Source organism: Oncorhynchus tshawytscha, linkage group LG17 (genome assembly GCF_018296145.1).
Source record: "Oncorhynchus tshawytscha isolate Ot180627B linkage group LG17, Otsh_v2.0, whole genome shotgun sequence".
NCBI lineage: Eukaryota > Metazoa > Chordata > Actinopteri > Salmoniformes > Salmonidae > Oncorhynchus > Oncorhynchus tshawytscha.
The window spans coordinates 11,460,351-11,480,311 of NC_056445.1; the positions used below are offsets into that span (position 1 = coordinate 11,460,351).

At 45.1% G+C, this 19,961-nt stretch overlaps 1 protein-coding gene across 1 annotated transcript; it reads right to left on the bottom strand.

Moving 5' to 3' along the window:
- Nucleotides 1–2,242: 2,242 nt before the first annotated feature.
- Nucleotides 2,243–13,625, bottom strand: LOC112216861. Its single transcript, XM_024377001.2, has 5 exons — nucleotides 12,862–13,625; nucleotides 5,446–5,637; nucleotides 5,000–5,156; nucleotides 4,304–4,486; nucleotides 2,243–4,158 (listed from the first exon to the last, which is right to left on the bottom strand). The coding sequence occupies exons 1-5, from the start codon at nucleotides 13,142–13,144 to the stop codon at nucleotides 3,891–3,893; spliced, it is 1,083 nt and encodes a 360-aa protein (XP_024232769.1). The 5' UTR covers nucleotides 13,145–13,625; the 3' UTR covers nucleotides 2,243–3,890.
- Between the last annotated feature and the right edge of the window lie 6,336 nt (nucleotides 13,626–19,961).

Below are 19,961 nucleotides of genomic sequence, written 5' to 3' on the forward strand. Positions count from 1 at the left end.
GCACTAGAACACCACCGCGGTGGGCTCCAAGACAGCTAGCATATTCTTCAGGGCCCTCCTCTTCAGAGACAAAGTTGTCTTCCCCTGGGTCTGACTCTGGGCAGGGCTCGGTTTCCATAGCGTCCCGACCATGCTCCCGAGACAGCCCAGCATTAGCAGGAAGAGGACGGAGATGACAGCGGCGAGCTGAGGAGGTCATTGAGTTCCGTGAAGCCCGTGAGGATGATCAGACTCGGGGTGATGGCCCACACCAGGCCGTAGACGGCCAGCTGGTACTCCCACTTCCCCAGATGCAGGTAGAGGACGGGTTGGGCTGCAGCATGGTAACGCTCCACACACATGCAGGCCAGGAGAATGGGGCAGCCCACCAGGTTGAGGATGGTGATGGCCTCGCCTGGAGAAATGAGGGGCCCTGGGTGGCTGATGAAGTTGGTGTAGATGGGTATGGGCTTCAGGAGCAGGTAGAGCAGGTCCAGAAGAGCCAGGTTCAGACCCAGAATCTGAGTGTCACAGGTGTTAGCCAACTAGCACCACACAATCACAGTAGTTATCTAGAACCTGAGACTCACAGTACACCTATAATCTATAGCCTACTACAGAACCATGCACGACAGGCATATCAATCTGGCAAAGGTAAAAGCATAGAAATATAATCTATTTAGAATCTATTTAGAATCTATTTCTATGGATAAAAAAGCACATAGCATGATCGTCACAAGTAAAACCTTCAAAACCTTCAGTGCTAGAAAAAAGTTAGTACCAAACTAAGTGCCAGGTGATGCAGAGCAACTGGGACGGTAGACAGACAGACCTTAGTTGCAGACAGAACCTTCCCTCCCTTCAGCTGCAGCCACAGCAGAGCAGCGTTTGGCTAGAAGACCAGTCAACATGTTGACAACCTCAACCTCCATCCTCAACCGCCATCCTCAACCTCCATTCTCAACCCTCCATCCTCAACCCTCCATCCTTAACCGCCATCCTCAACCTCCATCCTCAACCGCCATCCTCAACCCTCCATCCTCAACCGCCATCCTCAACCCTCCATCCTCAACCGCCATCCTCAACCTCCATCCTCAACCCTCCATCCTTAACCGCCATCCTCAACCTCCATCCTCAACCGCCATCCTCAACCCTCCATCCTCAGCCGCCTTCCTCAACCCTCCATCCTCAACCGCCATCCTCAACCTCCATCCTCAACCTCCATCCTCAACCCTCCATCCTTAACTGCCATCCTCAACCCTCCATCCTCAACAGCCATCCTCAACCTCCATCCTCAACCCTCCATCCTCAACCGCCATCCTCAACCTCCATTCTCAACCCTCCATCCTCAACCCTCCATCCTTAACCGCCATCCTCAACCCTCCATCCTCAACCTCCATCCTCAACCGCCATCCTCAACCTCCATCCTCAACCTCCATCCTCAAACCTCCATCCTCAACCTCCATCCTCAACCGCCATCCTCAAACCTCCATCCTCAACCGCCATCCTCAACCTCCATTCTCAATCCTCCATCCTCAACCCCCATCCTCAACCCTCCATCCTCAACCGCCATCCTCAACCTCCATCCTCAACCTCCATCCTCAACCCTCCATCCTCAACCCTCCATCCTCAACCTCCATCCTCAACCGCCATCCTCAACCTCCATCCTCAAACCTCCATTCTCAACCATCCTCCAACCTCCATCCTCAACCGCCATCCTCAAACCTCCATTCTCAACCATCCTCAACCCTCCATCCTCAACCATCCTCAACCCTCCATCCTCAACCGCCATCCTCAAACCTCCATCCTTATGTTCTGTGAGGTCCTTCCGGATCCTTTCCAGTCCACGTGGACATTCCTCTTCGGTTGTAATTGAGACAGCTGGAGTAGCAGAAGAGCTGAGGATAGTTTGACAGGACGAGAACGCCCCCCTATTGATGGGTATAACTACAGTTCACATTTCACCCATCATTATACAGGAGGGGTCCACATTTGGTCTAACACTACACAGCTGATTCATGGAATCAATTCCTCATCAAGCTTTGATGATTTGAATCAGCTGTGCGTAGTGCTAGGGCAAAAACCAAAAGGTGCACACTTTGGGGTCCCCAGGACAGAGTGAAACGCTGGTTCAGAGCATGTCAGGGTTTTCTATGGGAGTGATCTGCTGCTGAAGAGTGCAGAAATGACAGTTGATGGATAAGGCACATTGCTATGGAAATAAAGGTCACGTGGAGACACAAAATACTACCAGAACACTACATTCAACTAAACAAAAATATCTTTAATCAGTTTTTAGGTAGAAACCATTTTTCATACAAACATATTGCGGGAATAGTCAGCGCAAGGTTCTTGCAATTGCTATTGTCAGCCCGTCAGTAAAATCCATAAAGTGCAGGTTAATTGGTGTGACTGTTCCAAGTCTCCTACCACCGTAGAAAAACACACGACAAAGACTTCAACAACAGGTAAGGAAATCTCCAAAGTTTTAGTCCAAAGCTTTAGAACAAATAGGGGAAAATAATGGCTGAACTTTGCTGAAAGGCCTTCTCATATCATGAAATGTCCTGAACAGTCATTCTGATTCCCATGTAAAATAGCCTTTTGAGTGACAGAAATATCCCCCAGTATATTATTTGGGGATATAAATGCTAAAAATGTTGGAAAATTACTTTTTCTTTCATGGCTAACTACCAGGAAGTGATACACAAAGCAACTCAAACAACATTGAAATTGCATCAATGATATACATACGTATTTGTTTTATACACCTCCCGTTTGACATGTTTCTGGTGCTGCAGTTCACAGTAGCACTGACGGATGTGTTGACCTGACAACTGTGTCAGAGTTTTGAACGACCTGTCCCCCCTTTAGTTCCACGCTGGCTGAAGACCTAGCTAGCCAGTGACTAGCTAACACCAGTAGAGTAGCTATCTAGCTATATAAACCAGGCCCCTCTGCAAACACGCTTTCTCCGATGCTGGTTACAAGGCGGTACTTATTTAAATTAGGTAAGAGAATATCATGTTACCATTGGTGTATTAAAATGAGAGAGTTAGGGTGATGTCACCCTATCCCCTTAATAATCCCGCCTCCTGAATCCAAGAATCCAAACTTTATCAATGTAGACGAAACAGTCATTTTTCATACTTTGGCCATCATACTTTCATCCAAATATCATCCAATTTCATGAAAAACATGAATTTGCATATTCATGACCTTTAAGAATAATATATTATACACCCATACATGGTATTGGGGATGACTTCTGTATCCACCTTCCTCAGCTAAGTCCATTTCTTCTTTGGTCGGTGGCGACTTGGGGACCACCGCCAAACAACATCTCACAGTCTTCAGTCAGTGACATCAACAAGTGGATGTGTCCTGATAGGCCCGGGTCTGAAGGGGACTTTGACCAATCAGAAGACTAATAGGAAGAAAGCTCTTGTGAAAATGGAGGACACCACAAAATGAACAAAAGCCTTGACAGGAGACACAGAGAGAATGGTAGAGATAGAAAAACCTCCTCTGCCGTGTAGAGGTACACTAGAAACAGCAGAAAGGGCTTCCTCAGTGAGAGAAGATGCGAGGAGTCAGAAAGTGCTGGAAAAGACCCTCTGGTCTCTCTGTCAGGTCATATCATACAGTATATACAGTAACACGTGTCCCATCCAGCCATCCTTGCAGTAGTAGAAGCATCTCGCTGACAGGGGTCTGAGGGCTGTTCTCAAATGGCAAATAACACCTTATTCCCGATGTAGTGCATTACTTTTGACCAAAACTTGTATAAGGTTAGCTGCATGGGGCTCTGCTCAATCGTAGCGCACTTATTAGGGAATAGTGTGTTATTTGATCATTCCTCATTGACACTTGACCTCCATAGAGGGAGAGAGTGAGTGGACAGTGACAGTTCAATGGGGCTGCATTTGCCATGGAACTCGCTGGGGGGTGGAGTTGTGGATAGGATACTGCAGGGTAGGATATGGGGGCATGTGGTGTGGCTGTGAGGGAGCACATCCGGAGTTGGAGGCAGAGTTGGAGGGAATGTTGTGGGGGTAGACAGGGGCAGTTGGGGCAGTGGGGGTGGGGACTCTCTGGAGCACCACGTGGGGGTAGATGATCTGACTCTCCGCCCGGAACAGACCAGGAAGCGGGGCCTTCAGTAGGCTCTCCTGACTCCTAGAGAGAGAGAAGGGGAGAGAGACCTTAGAATGAGTGGAAACAAACCAATATATTTCGTGTCTATAAAAGGTGCATACTGTAGCAGGTTTCAATTGATATTTACAACACGTTTAGGTTCATACAGTAGATCTCAAGTTCTCACCTCTGGTATCCACGGTTGTCGAAGCCGGCCATGCCCCCCAGGTAGACAGGGCTTTCTGCAGCCAGCCGGAGGTCCGGCCGCTGTGACAGGTGGAAGATCTTAGGTGGGGGAAATGTGCCCCAGTCCCCCTCCTCTCTCTCCAGCCAGCACTCACTACGCCGAGAAGACCGTGTGTCTCTACGCCTGGAGAGAGGTGGTTATCATCATCTCCATCAATATCACCCCTGTCTCCTCTTTCCGGTAAAGGTTCGGAGCGTGTGTGTGTGTGTGTGTGTGTGTGTGTGTGTGTGTGTGTGTGTGTGTGTGTGATATTAATGTGTTTTCTAATATACGAAATATGCCACATATTGTTGTTGTGGGGGGAGATCAGAGGGAGGTGCTCATGGACGCCTACATGGAGCAGACATTTGCTGCCAAGTTGCTGAAATACCAGACCCTCGTGTCACGCCTGAACAGCCTTGGTTATCAGTGCAAACTTATAGTGCTGATATTTGGGAGTCTCAGCCAGGTTGACGGTACGTGCATTCAGATTGCAGGCCTGCATTGCACAAAGGCAAAGCGTCCTACGAGGTACTGCTCTGTGTCAGTGGTCATGGGCAGCCTTATTGTATGGATAAGAAGGTGCTTTCTGTATCCGCAAGTGTCGATATATCCATGACCTATGAAATGAATGTGTGTGGGTGTGTTTGTGTGTACCTGCTCCTGCCGTCCCTCCTGGTGGCCCTGTCCTTCCCAGTGCGTTCCTGCAGGCAGCAGATGATGAAGGAGAGAGACATTGCCAGGATGACGATGCCACTGACCACTGAGGCCAACACGGCCACGCGCAGACCCCGGTCCTCTGGCCTCGATATGGCTGAGGGGAAGGCAGGTCAAAGGCAAGTCAATTCAGTCCAGTACTGAGTCTCTGACAAATGACTTTCACCTATCATGTCGCTTCGGATATATTTTTAAAGATCTGTGATCACTGCAGGGGTAGGAGCAAGGAGTAGGGAGCTAGGAAAAGAGGGTAAGAGAAATGTGTAGCAGCTAGGAGAAGGGAGCTAGGGAAGGAGGGTATGAGCTAGGTGAAATGGGCACAGAATAAGAGAAGAGGCTGGGAGTGAAAGGGCTAGCGAGGGATTGGACCAGCTGTGTTGTCTCACCCTCACAGACTGGCAGGAAGTTGCTCCACTGGGGTTTGCCTGCCCAGACGCTGCAGGAGATCTTATCACTGCCCACCAGCTGGTAGCCCTCCCTGCACCAGAAGGCCAGCACTGTACCCACCGACACCCCTGTCCCATGCTCCACATAGAATGACCCGCGCCTCGGGGGAAGCACGGACACACACAACAGACCTGGTGAGAGCGTGAGATAGAGAGTGAATATGAGAATTACAAAAGCAGAACAAGAGGAAGGGTTTAGAATATTTTGATTTTCATTTATTAGTGATGTTTATATCTAGCATAAGGTATACACTCACAAAAGGTGTTCAATCTAAAACTCTCAGAGTAAATTCTACACAGTTTAATTAGCTGTTTATAGAAAGAGGGCAGAAGAGAGAGAAAGAGATTGAGGAAAATATATGTTTCAAGGAGAGGGGGGTTGAGGTAATTCTCTGTAAATACACAATAGAACTCAGAGAGTTTTCTTTAATGGAAGCTCCTCTAACATCAGATATGTACAGTGCGGTGTCCCTCAGGGCAGTTGCCTTTGGCCATTACTCTTCTCTATTTTTACAAATGATGTGACACTGGTCTTACACGAAGCTAGAATGACTATGTATGCTGATGATTCCACATTCTACATTTCAGCACCCAAAGCCAGTGAGCTCACTGAAAATTTAAATAAGGTGTTACAGTCTGTGTCAAATGGGTAATTAATAATAAACGGGTCTTAAATACATCTAAAACTAAAAATGTTGTATTTGGTTCAATGCATTCTCTAAGACCTAAACCTCAACAAGTTGAGGAAGCTAAACTCCTAGGTATAACTTTGGGTGGTCAATTACAGTATCATGGTCAAATCATATTGACAAAGTTGTTGTGAAGATGGGGAGAGGTATGTCTATTATTAAAAGATGCTCTGCGTTTTTGACACAAATCAACTGTAGTAGTTGTTCAGGCTCTGGTCTTGTCCCATCTTGATTACTGTCCGGTAATATGGTCAAGTGCAGCACAGAAAGACCTTGCAAAGCTGCAGCTGGCTCAAAACAGAGCAACAAAAAACAACAGCTCATTATGGACTGTGAAATGACACACACACAAATGAACACACACACACACACAAGCACACTATCACACTCCAACACAAACAATCTACACACACATTATTCTTTAGTTGTATTGTTTGTATATCAATGTATTTGACATTTGTGAGACTGTTCTTGTATATCAGTAACCGGGTTTCCATCCAGACTTTTTATGCAAGTAAAGTACGTAGGATAAGAAATGTCACGACAGGTCTGATGGAAACAGCAAACTTGTCTGTAAACTTTCCAAATGTCGACAAAAGAAAATACGCTAGACAAGGTGGGATATTTTTGTGTCGGTACAATTAATTATGCAAGAAATGGCGGTGGAAACGCCTTTATGCACAAATACGGATATAATAACCATCATATCGAAGTAAACCTGGAGTCACGCGAAGATATGTTGTGTGGTCCTCCCACTACGACTCGGGGAAGCATGCAGTTTATTAGGCTACAGATGAAATCAGTTATGATGAACTTCACAGGGTGGTGAAAGTGCACGGTGATTAGCATGATGCTCATTTCCAATACATATTAGGGGTCTTATTCTCGAGACACGATCATAGATGTGTTGGCTGCCGTTTGACAAATACAAATAATCTCGCTCTTCCGTCCATAATAATCTCATCATGTAGCAGGCTATACCTGCACTGTATCTGCAAGATGTTGGCTTGCCAGTCCCCTTTCCTTTTGTCTATCAAGCTGTCATATCGGCTTAGCCCACTAGGGACTTTTATATCATTGTTAGTAACCAATATCTACTGTTTGTTATGTATTTCTGTGATTATTTAGTCAGTTAGTAAATAAATAATTAAGCCAAGTTGTATATTGCTGATTCATCATTTATGCTAGGGTTCGTGCAGATGACCAAGAATTTTACGACATTCAGATGAGACTGATAGAAGGTAAAGAATAATTCATGATTGACTGCTATTGATATAAAAGATCTTCAGATCTTTAAGAGTGGATTCAGGAGATAGCCGCTCTATATAAACTAATGCTTCCGCGGTGCCTCAGACTCCTAATGAGTTAGTTATTGCCTGATTAATTGAATCAAATAATGAAACGTTAGGTAATCGATTGGAAAATAGCAGGTCATCTCATTTAACCATACTAGAGACACAACATCATGTTTTATGTTTTTTTTGTGGACCCCAGGAAAAATAGTTGCTGTTTCGACAAAAGTAAATGGGGATCCGAATGAACCAATAAACAATTGATCCAGCAGAGAGCAGTACTGATGCTGAGTTGTAATGTTATTTCTGTGTCGTGAGGTTATTAGTGCTCTAAGACCCTGAAAGCACGCATGCTGCTGTCTGCTGATTAGACATGACAGATGGGAGGATTTTTTTGGGGTTCTGCAGCGGTGCAGAGAGAGGGGGGCTCTAAGAGAGAGAGAGAGAGAGAGAGAGAGAGAGAGAGAGAGAGAGAGAGAGAGAGAGAGAGAGAGAGAGCTAGCTAGCCACGAGGGGATGAAGGATGTTGATACTACTGCACTAGGGCTTTACACTCTCTCTCTCTCTTTTCCCAAACCAAACACACACACACACATACCACACATACACACACACACACACACACACACACACACACACACACACACACACACGGGATAAAAGCCAAGACAGGCACACATACAAACATGTGAATAACAATATGACAGACACGCGTGCAGAGGGTCCACGGCAGTTCATTTTCCCTACTGAGTCCAGCATAGGATTGAATCTGCATCACCATGCAGCATCTGCTTGCATATATTCATGCCCTGATACACACAAATGCACAAACGCACGCACGCACACACACACACACACACACACACACACACACACACACACACACACACACACACACACACACACACACACACACACACACACACACACACACACACACACAAGCACATACACACCAGCCAAGCTAAGACCTGAGTCATCATAGAGTTTAATCAGGAATACAGACCCTAAGCCATATGCCTCCCCTCCCCTCCCAACACACACACACACACACACTCACACGTGACAGACCAGTATTGAACCCGGGTTGTCTGCACAACTCAAGATTGTGTTAGCCAACTGAGCTAAAGTCTATATTAGTGGACCTACAGATCAATGTGTATTGGGATGTTCCCTGCACAGCTCAGAAAATACCCCTTCCACTTTAATATCTTGTGGAGTGAACTTTGAACTTTGAACTGCCATTAGAGTATTATTTCTATTGTCGTGTTCGACTGCTGGGTTTGGCTGCTGGGTGAATGTTGGGTCTGTCTCATTCTGATCAGCTTATCTCCAGTGGGCCGCCATTCACAGGGCTTAGCTGGCATGGCAATACCGTGGGCTGCCAGCAGCCAACCTGGCAACCTGACTCTCACAACATAACAACCGCCCCTTTCTTCTCTATTCTTGATGTTCCCTATCTCCCTCTCTGCCTCAGAGTCCTGACAGAAAGGCGCTCAGAATAGTGCCTGATTAAATAAAGATTAGGGCCACCATTAAAGATTCATCCACACACAAAAACACTCACATACACACGCACGCGCATGCGCACACACACACACACACACACACACACACACACACACACACACACACGCTCACTCTTCGCTTAGAGCTGCTTCACTACTGACCATACACTCCCTGTGTTGCCATGCAGCAGGGCAGAGAAGGCTGCTGGGCCACCTGGCATATTACACATCCCAGGCCACAACAACCTCTGTAATCTAGATATTACCACTTCTCTAACATTGCATCATCCCTCCATCTAAATTAGGGTTGAAAACTTGCAGTAAGTTTGTAAATCTCCCTGTCGGAAGATTCCCTAAACAGAGGGGAATAAGCAGTAAATCCGGAATCCTTCAAACAAGATTTCTGGATTTTGGGGAAAGTTACTGGGATTTCCAGCATAAAAAAGTACTATATTATACTATGGTATATAAATACTATAGTACTTATTTTAGTGTTTTTTTGCAGACTGTAGTATACTGTCGTTTTCACTGTAGTGTTTTTGCAGACATTACTGTGGTATTTTTCCATGCTGCTTTGGCAAAAGCGAATGGGGATCCCAATGAACCAATGAAACAATGAACCAATAAACTAGCGAACCAGCAGAGAGCAGTACTGATACTGAGTTGTAATGTTATTTCTGTGTTGTGATGTTTGTTTTGTGGATAATACTACAGCATTTACTGTAGTATCCTACAGAATACTACAACATAGTAAGTATTGCACATGATCGAGGGATACTACAGTGTAAGTACTGTACTATTCCATAGTAAACTGTCATGTTTTTTCATGTGGGTTAGCAACCCTGAAGCTGAGTAACCCCTATTGACCTAATACATGAAGTGATGGAGGCTAAACCACCTGATTAGCCTGGTGTTCTACTGTCTTTTGTTTCAGACAGTCAACCTTTTGCTAAACAAACTGCCCTCTTATGTTTGTATTCTCTCTTTCCTTTTCTCACCCCCTCTATCTATCCTATTTCTCTCTCTGTCTGTCAGGGATACATCTCTGTAGTAAACCTTCAAACTCCCACACTGACCGACGTCATAGGCTGACTGTGCTCTCTCTCTCTCTCTCTCTCTCTCATCCATCTCATCCCTCTCTCCATCAGAGGGTGAGGTTGCAGCAGTCTATTCCTGTGGTCTCTCTCCGTTACTCTCTGACACGGCCAATGATCGAATCCCCTTAAACACTCCATGTACTGTAGCGTGAGAGGGGTGAGGTAGGGATAGAGGAATGACAGGGATGAGTGGAAACAAGGTGCTGCCCAAAAGGCTTTGATGATTTGAATCAGGTGTGTAGTGCTAGGGCAAAAAAAACAAAAATGTGGGTTAGGGTCCCATGGACCAGGATTGAGAGCGAATGGTGTGTCTCATTCTCACTCTCTCTGTTTTTTATTTAAGAATGAATGGCTGATGAGAAGAGAGTTGGTGTTCCCTCTAACCTTTCCCTCTAATAATAACCGACGATAACTTTATCTCGAGAACTATGTTTGTCTGCTCGCTCCCTTCCTCACTCCACCTATTCCCTCTCTCTCTCTCTGTTAAGGGCTGGACCTGTGCCTTGTGAGGCTGGACGTATTGGTTAAACATAGCTCGGGTCTTCTGACCATGCAGTGACTGGTAATAAGAGGACTGGTTGTGTGCCAGCAGAGGCTGCTAGACTGACTGACAGCAGCTAGACCTCCCCAGTTAGAATGTCTGCATTGTTTCAGCTGTGGAACATGGATCTGACAGTCAGTTCCATTAACTCTCGGTCCATTAACCCTCTGAGCTGAATTACACTCTAATGTACAGTATTTTGAAACAAGATCGTTTCGAGAGCTGTAATTTGAATTTTCAAAATACTTTTCTATAAGAAACATTTAAGTGGTTCACAATTTTGTAGCCCCTTTTCACCCTGTCAGTGGTGGGGAAAGTACACAATTGTCATACGTGAGTAAAAGTAAAGATACCTTCATAGAAATTGACTCAGGTAAAAATGAAACGTGAAAGTGTTCTCTTGATAAGTGAGTGACCATTTTCCTGTCCTGCAAAGCATTCAAAAATGTTACAAGTACTTTTGGGTGTCAGGGAAAATGTATGGAGTAAAAAGTACAGTATTTTCTTTAGGAATGTAGTGAAGTAAAAGTAAAAGTAGTCAAAAATATAAATATACAAAAGTACAGATACCCCAAAAACTACTTAAGTAGTACTTGAAAGTATTTGTACTTAAGTACTTTACACCACTGCACCCTGCATTGGAATCAGAAGTCTGATGGCACTATGGTGTGATAAGAGTGTCTGCAAAATAAACTAAATATAAATGTCATGTAAAAAATGAATAATTGCACAGCATGCTGAGTATTATTCTAATGAGCTCCGTCCCAAAACAAGGCCAATACTGCTTAGCAGTTCATTTTGGTATGTTCATATACTGTACATTTACATTTTGGTCATTTAGCAGATATGATTTACAGTCAGTGTATTCAACTAAGGAAGATAAACAAGAACATATCACAGTCATAGCAAGTCAAACGTTTCTGGAACTATTACTGAGAATGTTCCTGCTGTTCGGACAGGCATTTTTGTATAAAAAAAAAAAATCCTTTACAAAATACAAGAATTTTGTAGTTTATTTTGATACATTGATCTTTATGGTATTTCGTAATTGTATTTTGTCATTTTTGCCCATTCCTGTGCCACAACTGCACTATACACACTCTCCCCTGCTAGCAAAACAACTAATGGAATGGAAAAGGGAGATAAAGTAGGGAGATAAAACTACAAATCTATCACTACCATTGACCCCCTAATGGCAATACAAATATGCTATTTACAGAGTGTACTGGTAGGGACCAGGGCAGTCTAGTCACAGGGGAGCTGCTCACGATTCTGCCCAGAAAAATAATTCTGAGGCATAGAGAAGAGAGGGCTGAGGGGAAGTGTGCTGTTGACCAGCAGGATCTAATATTAAATATGTATTCCCACGGGGAGAGTGAAAGAGAGAGAGAGAGAGAGAAAGAGAGAGAGAGAAAGCTGCTGTTATGAAACTGTGTGTTTTTTAAACCTTTAAGGAGATTTACATCGTTGTGGTTAGTGTGTGTCCATTTCTGTCTGTGTGTATGCACGTGTTTATGCCATGCACGTGTGGGTGGTGGTGGGACTGTGTATTAGTGTGTGAGCACTAGTGTGTGTGTGTGTGAGAGGGAGAGAGAGAGAGAAAGAGAGGGGAGAGAGAGAGAGGGAGAGGGAGAGACAGAGAGAGAGAGAGGGGAGAGAGAAAGAGAGCGAGAGAGAGAGGGAGAGAGAGAGAGAAAGAGAGGGGAGAGAGAGAGAGGGAGAGACAGAGAGAGAGAGATAGAGAAAGAGAGCGAGAGAGAGAGAAAGGCAGAGAGAGAGAGAGAGAGGGGGCATGGGATGCCCCACTAACTGCTAACTCATGCACACAGCAGCACCATAGTGGCATCTTGCTGATTTCTCTTTAGGCAGTGCAGCTGAACAGTGGACATAATGAGACATCACAACCACAGCACCTGAAGCCACGAACCCCCACCCAGGCTCTGATTAGGAAGTTCTGAGTCGGAACTGCTTCACTTTGGATTCTAATAACGTTTAGACAAGTCAATAACACCTGCACACTACTCAAGCTCTCATATGACGGCTGATACTGCCATTCTGTGTACAGATAGGGAAACCGTTAGACATCCACATGCGGACAAACAAGCAACAACATAGGCCCACTTGCACCTGCAAGCATAAAGTAGTACACACCAGAAACACAACACAAGTTTGTCTGCGGTATTAGCTTGTGGCAGTATTAGACATCAGTCCAGGAGACCTCGGACTCACCTGTGTGGTTACTGGTAGCTGCCTGTGACTCTAACTCTGTTGGGGACTCAGTCTGTAGCTTAGGCTGTGTCTGTGGTTCTGTCTGTGTCTGTGCCACAGTCTGTGCCTCTGTCTGAAGCTCTGGCTGTGTCCGTACTCCAGTCTGTGTCTCTGTAGCAATGGGAGGATCAGAGGTGGTCTCTTGGAGGAGGGGGCTGACCGACGAGCATGCAGCCAGGGTCAGTGCACACGCCAGGGGCCACATAGGGGCCCACCCACCCGGGGGCCTCCCTCCTCTAGACATGGGGACAGGCAGGAGAGGAAGATACCAAGACGTCCTCAGTAGCAGTAGATGTCCTTTCTCCGTCACTCTCTCATGGCCAGATGACACTCACAGCTGGTCCCTTACCGTCCTGCCACTCAAGGTGCCCCAGCAAAAGCTGCGGAAACACAGTTGTTCTTCAAATCACTTCCTCTCGCAGTGTCCTGTCCTCTTCCCAGTCCTAGTCTCGTCTCTTCACTCCCTGAGTGGAGACAAAGAGGTCTGTGTGTGGCCCATGTCGCTGGTGCGCTGTGGATCCTAGCCGCTCTGTAACCTGCCTGTCCCTGCAATCTCTGCACAATGCCTTTTTCTCTCTACTCTCTCTCTCTTTACTCCCTGCCTCTGTCCCTTCTCTCTCTCTCTCTCTCTGCCTTCCTCTCTGCTTTTCCTCTCTCTCTGCTCCCTGTGATCCCCTGTTCTGACGGCAGCTCTTACGTAACCCGCTGTAGAGCGGTAATTCATGCACTCTTAAATCCTGATATTCCTGGTCGCTGCTCCCCCTCCCTCTCTCTCTCTTCCCCCCTATCCTCCCACCCTCCCTCTTCCCCCCTATCCTCCCACCCTCCCTCTCTTCATCCCAGGGCTGAGTGTATGAGAGTGAGAGTGAGTGAGAGAGAGAGAGAGAGAGAGAGAGAGAGAGAGATCATGTTTCACAGGTAAGTGGATCCGTGCCTGAAAAAATAATAGTTTGCAGTATTGAGAAAACTGCATAAGCAGCCAACAGCATCGGTCAGCATCACCTCTGGGACATAGAACAGGAGCGCAGCAGTATGCTCAGTACATTGATAATGACATAACAATCATACTGCGCTGTTTGAAGTAAGAACACACTGAAAGATGCAGAGCCACAATTCCCATCTCGGGACGGCAGGGTAGCCTAGTGGTTGGAGGCAGGTAGCCTAGTGGCTAGAGTGTTGGACTAGTAACTGAAAGGTTGCAAGTTAAAATCCCCGAGCTGACAAGGTACAAATCTGTCGTTCTGCCCCTGAACAGGCAGTTAACCCACTGTTCCTAGGCCGTCATTAAAAATAAGAATTTGTTCTTATTAACTGACTTGGCTAGTTAAATAAATGTTCAATAAAATCTCTAATTGATCCCAGGGAGATGAGTTAGGATGGAGGAAACTAGAAGCTGTGAATGGCTCGTTTCTCCTGCAGTACTCTCTGGTCACTAACGGGCTGGACTGGCACAAAAAGTCTATTTCAGATCACAGCCTCTATTATTCAACAGTCATCAGCATGGCTTCCTGTCTTGTCCAGACTGCAATCTCTGACGTGATTCACCTGGCACTTTAACAACCACGGTGAAAAACATTCACAAATATCACTGGTCAAGTGTCTATGTTAAATTTAATGGTGTTGTTGGGCTCAGTGAAACGATCATGTCTCCAGATAAACGTGCAGGGGTCTTGTCGGGGTCACTGATCGTGACTTTAAATAAAGGTGCAGGGGTCTTGTCGGGGTCACTGATCGTGACTTTAAATAGGTGCAGGGGTCTTGTCGGGGTCACTGATCGTGACTTTAAATAAAGGTGCAGGGGTCTTGTCGGGGTCACTGATCGTGACTTTAAATAAAGATGCAGGGGTCTTGTCGGGGTCACTGATCGTGACTTTAAATAAATGTGCAGGGGTCTTGTTGGGGTCACTGATCGTGACTTTAAATAAAGGTGCAGGGGTCTTGTCGGGGTCACTGATCGTGACTTTAAATAAATGTGCAGGGGTCTTGTTAGGGTCACTGATCGTGACTTTAAATAAATGTGCAGGGGTCTTGTTGGGGTCACTGATCGTGACTTTAAATAAATGTGCAGGGGTCTTGTTAGGGTCACTGATCGTGACTTTAAATAAATGTGCAGGGGTCTTGTTTGGGGTCACTGATCGTGACTTTAAATAAATGTGCAGGGGTCTTGTTGGGGTCACTGAACCTATCATGACTAGATAAACATAGACTGAAGCCATCTGAAACGGCCGACAAACTCCTCGCTCGAATCATAATGTTCTGCTTCACCTAGGATTCAAATGAAGTTGACAACATAACACAACAACAAACACGAAGCAGCGTCTTCGTCACAATCCCCAGATGAAGCGTCTTCGTCACAATCCCCAGATGAAGCGTCTTCATGGAGACAGAGATGATAAGATACACGGTTCAGTAACACAACAACACAGAGGCAAAGCATCGTCCTTCACAACCCCTCTGTGTCTCTGGTGGATTGCTTCTCACTTCAGTGCAAGGGTACAGAGTGCATAAGAGCACAGATGAGTACAGAACGGAGGACAGCAGTACACAGCTAAAGCCACTAACAGGATGTGCTCTGCAGGAGATAACTGAGGTGCAGGTCACTCAGGGCAGATGAGCTTTGCACCTACAGGTCAAGGGGCAATCACAACCACACCGTAAATGCATTGTGAACGGCGGGAGAGAGAGACACAGAGAGAGATAGAGAGAGAGTGATGCACACGTAGACTGTTCATAGACTACCACCACATCACATTTGACCAGATCTTATAAACATGGTCGGCTGTTACAGTCGTTTCTCTGAGAACGATAATAACAGTAGCGATGTTTTACTGCTGTACAGTTACAGTAACCTAACTAAGCTGGCAGGGCCATGTGAAAGGCTGTAAAGGGCTGTAACAGGGAGGCAGCAGGCAGCAGCTTTAGAGAGGGGGATTTAAGGCCTCCTGGGGCTGAAAGGCTACAGTAGATACAACAGTGGATCTGATTCTCAGGCTCATGCCTGCTGTGCTGTGGTTCTACCAACCTTGGCCCTGTCTCATCCCCTCATGTGAACTTGTGGTTGTAGCAAGCGCTCCAGCAGGTATATTTCACTGGTCACCCCCAAAGCCTACTCCTCTTTGGCCACCTTCCTTCCAGTTCTCTGCTGCCAATGACTGGAATGAATTACAAAAATCCCTGACGCTGGAGTCTTATATCTCCCTCACTAACTTTAAGCATCAGCTGTCAGAGCAGTTTACCGATCATCGCACCTTGTACACAGCCCATCTGTAAATAGCCCACCCAACTACCTCATCCCCATATTGTCATTTATTTTTTCGCTCCTTTGCACCTCAGTATCTCTACAAATACATTCCTCTTCTGCACATCTATCACTCGAGGGTTGAATTGCTAAATTGTAATTATTTTGCCACTATGGCCTATTTATTGCCATACCTCCCTAATCTTACATTTGCACACACTGAATATAGATGTTTCTATTGTGTTATTGACTGTACGTTTGTTTATCCCACGTGTAACTCTGTGTTGTTTGTGTCGCACTGCTTTGCTTTATCTTGGTCAGGTCGCAGTTGTAAAAGAGAACTTGTTCTCTACTGGCCTAGCTGGTTAAATAAAGGTGAAATAAAAACCAAATAAAAAATGCTTTACCATGATGGGATACTCCCTCTATAGTACTAGCTTATGGTGTCTTTGCACTAAGAGGCTATATGGAACAATGTACTCCAGAGTACTGTGCTTGACTGGATACTGGAGAATACTGTGATATAGGCCTACTGGGCAGTGTAGCACTAGAGAGTATTTTGATGAATTGGGTGCACCAACTATAGAATTAGAAGTACATCTGGTTACTAATTCTACAGTCTTCAGTCACTGAGTCTTCACGTGTGCTAGGCGACTTTAGCCTCTCACGCACATAGCTGATGAACCAGAATACCAGACACAGTGCAATTTACACTGTCGGATTAAATGGATCACTCTTTCGTTGATGAGAATTTTCCTGCACCGCAGGAAATGCAGAGGAGCTTTGTGTTTTACATAAATTTGCTGAAAACCAAAACTAACACAAGGTTATTCTAACAGTATTGCACTTTTCATGAAGCCTACTTTTGGCCAGCTAATAGCCCAACCACCGATCAAGCACAAATGTGGGCTAAACGTAAAAATCCTGTTTCTGCAGGATTATTTTGTTGAGACAATATAGGTCAAATTAAGATACTACATCTGTACCTCACTACAGGACCATATATATGGCTCTCTACCAGACTAACCACACACCCACCTTTGACACAGTCTCAGTGAGCTGGGAGCTCTATGGTACTAATGAGTCTGTTAACCTGACTCTTATCCCTGGGTTTTACCCCGACACAGAACCAACCAGTCCCAGATCTAATGTGATGATCGGCCCCAAGCCAGTCAAACCAACCCACCTGTTTTTAGTGTTACTTGTCCATACTAGAAGGAAATGATCTCCTGATCCGCACCACAACAACAAGAAAAGAAAACACACACACATATACACACACACACACACACACACACACACACACACACACACACACACACACACACACACACACACACACACACATTGTTCAGCAACATTGACTAAGTTGATCCCTGTTACGATGTAAAGGGCTTTAGGAGGAATTAGGCAACATTGATTGGGTTATACAACACCTGGCCTAGTATCCTCTCTGCAGACACACACACACGCACACACAAGCACATATACATACACACACATGCATGAAGGAACACACATTGACACACACACACACACATTAGACACACACACATTATATCAGTTAAGACAGATCAAGGGCCAGTGGATCTATACAGGCTAACGTCCATTTGGCCTAACTCATATATATCAATGTAGACAGCTGTAGTATCACTCCCAGTAACCATGTAATGTTGTGGTAGTCTATGAACAGTCTATGTTTGCATCTCTCTCTCTCTCTCTCTCTCTCTCTCTCAATTCAATTAATTTCAATTCAAGGGGCTTTATTGGCATGGGAAACATGTGTTAACATTGCCAAAGCAAGTGAGGTAGATAATATACAAAAGTGAAATAAACAATAAAAATTAACAGTAAACATTACACATACAGAAGTTTCAAATATACAGTGTTGTAACAATGTACAAATGGTTAAAGTACACAGGGGAAAATAATTAAGCATAAATATGGGTTGTATTTACAATGGTGTTTGTTCTTCACTGGTTGCCCTTTTCTTGTGGCAACAGGTCACAAATCTTGCTGCTGTGATGGCACACTGTGGAATTTCACCCAGTAGATATGGGAGTTTATCAAAATTGGATTTGTTTTCGAATTCTTTGTGGATCTGTGTAATCTGAGCGAAATATGTCTCTCTAATATGGTCATACATTGGGCAGGAGGTTAGGAAGTGCAGCTCAGTTTCCACCTCATTTTGTGAGCAGTGAGCACATAGCCTGTCTTCTCTTGAGAGCCATGTCTGCCTACGGCGGCCTTTCTCAATAGCAAGGCTATGCTCACTAAGTCTGTACATAGTCAAAGCTTTCCTTAAGTTTGGGTCAGTCACAGTGGTCAGGTATTCTGCCGCTGTGTACTCTCTGTGTAGGGCCAAATAGCATTCTAGTTTGCTCTGTTTTTTTGTTAATTCTTTCCAATGTGTCAAGTAATTATCTTTTTGTTTTCTCATGATTTGGTTGGGTCCAATTGTGCTGCTGTCCTTTGGCTCTGTGGGGTGTGTTTGTGTTTGTGAACAGAGCCCCAGGACCAGCTTGCTTAGAGGACTCTTCTCCAGGTTCATCCCTCTGTGGGTGATGGCTTTGTTATGGAAGGTTTGGGAATCGCTTCCTTTTAGGTGGTGATAGCATTTAACAGCTCTTTTCTGGATTTTGATAATTAGTGGGTATCGGCCTAATTCTGCTCTGCATGCATTATTTGGTGTTCTACGTTGTACACGGAGGATATTTTTGCAGAATTCTGCATGCAGAGTCTCCATTTGGTATTTGTCCCATTTTGTGAAGTCTTGGTTGGTGAGCGGACCCCAGACCTCACAACCGTAAAGGGCAACGGGCTCTATGACTGATTCAAGTATTTTTTGCCAGATTCTAATTGGTATGTTGAAATGTATGTTCCTTTTGATGGCATAGAATGCCCTTCTAGCCTTGTCTCTCAGATTTTTCACAGCTTTGTGGAAGTTACCTGTGGCGCTGATGTTTAGGCCAAGGTATGTATAGTTTTTTGTGTATTCTAGGGCAACAGTGTCTAGATGGAATTTGTATTTGTGGTCCTGGTGACAGGACCTTTTTTGGAACACCATTATTTTGGTCTTACTGAGATTTACTGTCAGGGCCCAGGTCTGACAGAATCTGTGCAGAAGATCTAGGTGCTGCTGTAGGCCCTCCTTGGTTGGTGACAGAAGCACCAGATCATCAGCAAACAGTAGACATTTGACTTCGGATTCTAGTAGGGTGAGGCGGGTGCCTTTTCTAGTGCCCGCGCCAATTTGTTGATATATATGTTTAAGAGGGTGGGGCTTAAGCTGCATCCCTGTCTCACCCCACGACCCTGTGTGAAGAAATGTGTGTGTTTTTTGCCAATTTTAACCGCACACTTTGTTTGTGTACATGGATTTTATAATCTCTCTCTCTCTCTCACTCCTTCAATCTCTCTCTTTCAATCTCCCACTCTCGACATGCAATGTACAGGTATATACAGCCACAGCCAAAGCAAAAGACTTTCAGATTCAAGTCATCAGGAAACCTCTCTCTGTCACACAAAGGTGTTTATGTTTGTTGTTTGGTCGGATTATGCTGATTATGAGTTAGAAGGGTGTCATGTGACATTAGTTAGCCGGTCAGCAAAGTTTAAAATATACTTATTTATGTAGCTTTCATGTTAAACCCTTAAATGACCATGACATAGCCTATATTTAGCTATTTTATAGCTTTTTAAACAGCCAGGCTGTCACGCCCTGACCTTGGTTCCTTTTTATGCCTCTATTTTGGTTTGGTCGGGGCGTGAGCTTGGGTGGGAATTCTATGTTGTTTTTCTATGTTTTCTTTGTGTTTGGCCT